This window comes from Cyprinodon variegatus, unplaced genomic scaffold (assembly GCF_000732505.1).
Source record: "Cyprinodon variegatus isolate N-32 unplaced genomic scaffold, C_variegatus-1.0 Scaffold386, whole genome shotgun sequence".
NCBI lineage: Eukaryota > Metazoa > Chordata > Actinopteri > Cyprinodontiformes > Cyprinodontidae > Cyprinodon > Cyprinodon variegatus.
The window spans coordinates 363,988-365,935 of record NW_015150839.1 but is presented as its reverse complement, the minus strand read 5'-3'; the positions used below and the strand labels follow the sequence as shown (position 1 = coordinate 365,935).

Genomic DNA, 1,948 nt, shown 5'->3' with positions numbered 1-1,948 from the left:
CGCTCTGGAGAGCAGAGTTCGCTGCTTTTAGATGTTGTCTCCAAAGTCTCCAGTAGCAGACAGCAATGCTACATGATGTTGTAAACCTCTTTATTTTTAGCTAAATATATATTTTCAAAAGGCTGACAGGTTTCTTTTAACTGCTCCACAGAAACCATTTGTCAACCAAAAATCAAACGGTTGACTTTGGCATTGGTGGATTTTTCCCTTTTGGATTCGATGGCACTTTAAAAGGAGCAGCAACCTGTTTCTATGCTTTTGTTGGATTTGACTGCATAGCTACAACAGGTACGGTAATCTTTGGATTGTATGAAGTAAAAGTTAAGCTGTCACTCTTTGCTTAAGAGTCAATTATTTGTTCACTAGGCCAAATAATCCTTCTCCTTTTAAAGGAGAAGCTGACTGTAATGCTACATTCAGGCCGCATGCTGCAAAAGCAGTTTGTTTACATGCAAAGTCAATGGTTGATGCACATCAAGGTGCATCAAAAGGACCTGCGGCGCATTTCAAGCAGCTTGAGCAGCGCCTCATGAGCTTCTGAGCATCTGAGGTGTGCAACGCTCTTCAAAAGCAGCAGATGCTGGAATTGGAAAAAGGTAATCTATGCTGCTTGATGCGCCACATGAACCAATTATAGAAGTAGATCTGGGAGCTGGCAGGGAGACACAGCGCTGCTGATGCAGAGTGCTATGATCACTCCTCTGAAACAGTTTATTAACGCCTAAATTAACATTAGCATCAGATGCATCTAGATACACTTTACTGGATGTCTGACCTTAATGTGGACAAACCTTAGAAATTAAGCAGCAGAAGCTTTTTGCTGCTTCCAGCACTTGCGGTCTGAATGTAGCGTAGTTTTTTAGGATATCTCAGATTATAGGTAAACCAGGTTGAAAATGGGAAGCTTTGGCAATTTGTTTACTTTTTAGTAGGAAGCTTAACATCATGGCTCATTGTGTGGTTATAATCTCGACTACTTATGCTGTGTTCAGAAATGCGTTACGGGCGTCAAAAACTTGTAAACACAGAAATGTGGACGTTGGATCAAAGTGAGGTCCAGCTGCTTTGATGCTTCGATGTTCTGGTGTTTATCTGCTCTGTTCTTTAGCTTCAAGCTAGAGAGCAACTTGCTTTATGTACTTTAAGCTGGAAAAATAGTTTTAACATATTTTTAAGTGAGAAAGTTCACCTCCAAACATCCTTTGTTCATCTCTTCATCAGGATTATGATCCCACTAAAATATGCAGTTCTTGTTGGGAACAGCAGACCTCCAGCATACTGCCGGTGTAAATACCAGACCTGCTCAGAGCCCTGACCCTGCTTATGACGTCATGGCAACTCCACTCGGACAAACTGTATTGCAGCTGTTTCTTAGAGTTCAAATCTCTTTTGGAGTGTCAACATTTTATCTACTATTTTAAAGTACATTGGTGATCTAAAGTAGCCGAAAGTAGAAAACAATCATTGTCAGTCTTGAAGGAAAGTACTGCGTTCTAAGACTGAGCTCTACTATTTAACAAGATGACAAAACAAGTCTCAGCTTATTTTCATTCTTTTTATTAGGATCTGAGGGCAGAGGAGGACAAATGGGACATCTTAAAAAAATTGTTTTGTAGAGATTTTACATGAAGAAAACGGTAATTCTACTTGTAGAAAACGGATGGTTGTTGTTGACACAAATTTAAAAGTAGTGTAGCTTAATATGGCTAACTGACCGAGCTAAGAGATGATGGCCACAGCGCTACCCAGCCCTCCCCCTTTATACCATGGTCTAACAGGCTGGTTTATACTCAGAAACCAGGTGGTATGCGTGTGTGAATGCCAATGTGCCCCCGCCCCTTCCACAGACACTCTGCTGCTCCTCTCCAAAATTGCAGGGGACCGCAGACAGTGCCGCAGACAGGAGGCCTCTGATTGGTCAAATCTACACTCACCGGCCACTTTATTA

At 41.6% G+C, this 1,948-nt stretch overlaps 1 protein-coding gene across 1 annotated transcript in view; it reads left to right on the top strand.

Moving 5' to 3' along the window:
• Positions 1 to 1,948, top strand: part of LOC107092583 (cationic amino acid transporter 2-like) — a 20,198-nt gene that overhangs the window by 3,668 nt on the left and 14,582 nt on the right. Inside the window, exon 5 of the mRNA XM_015387146.1 lies at positions 152 to 288. Coding sequence (XP_015242632.1) covers positions 152 to 288 — 137 coding nt within the window. The remainder of the gene's footprint in view (positions 1 to 151; positions 289 to 1,948) is intronic.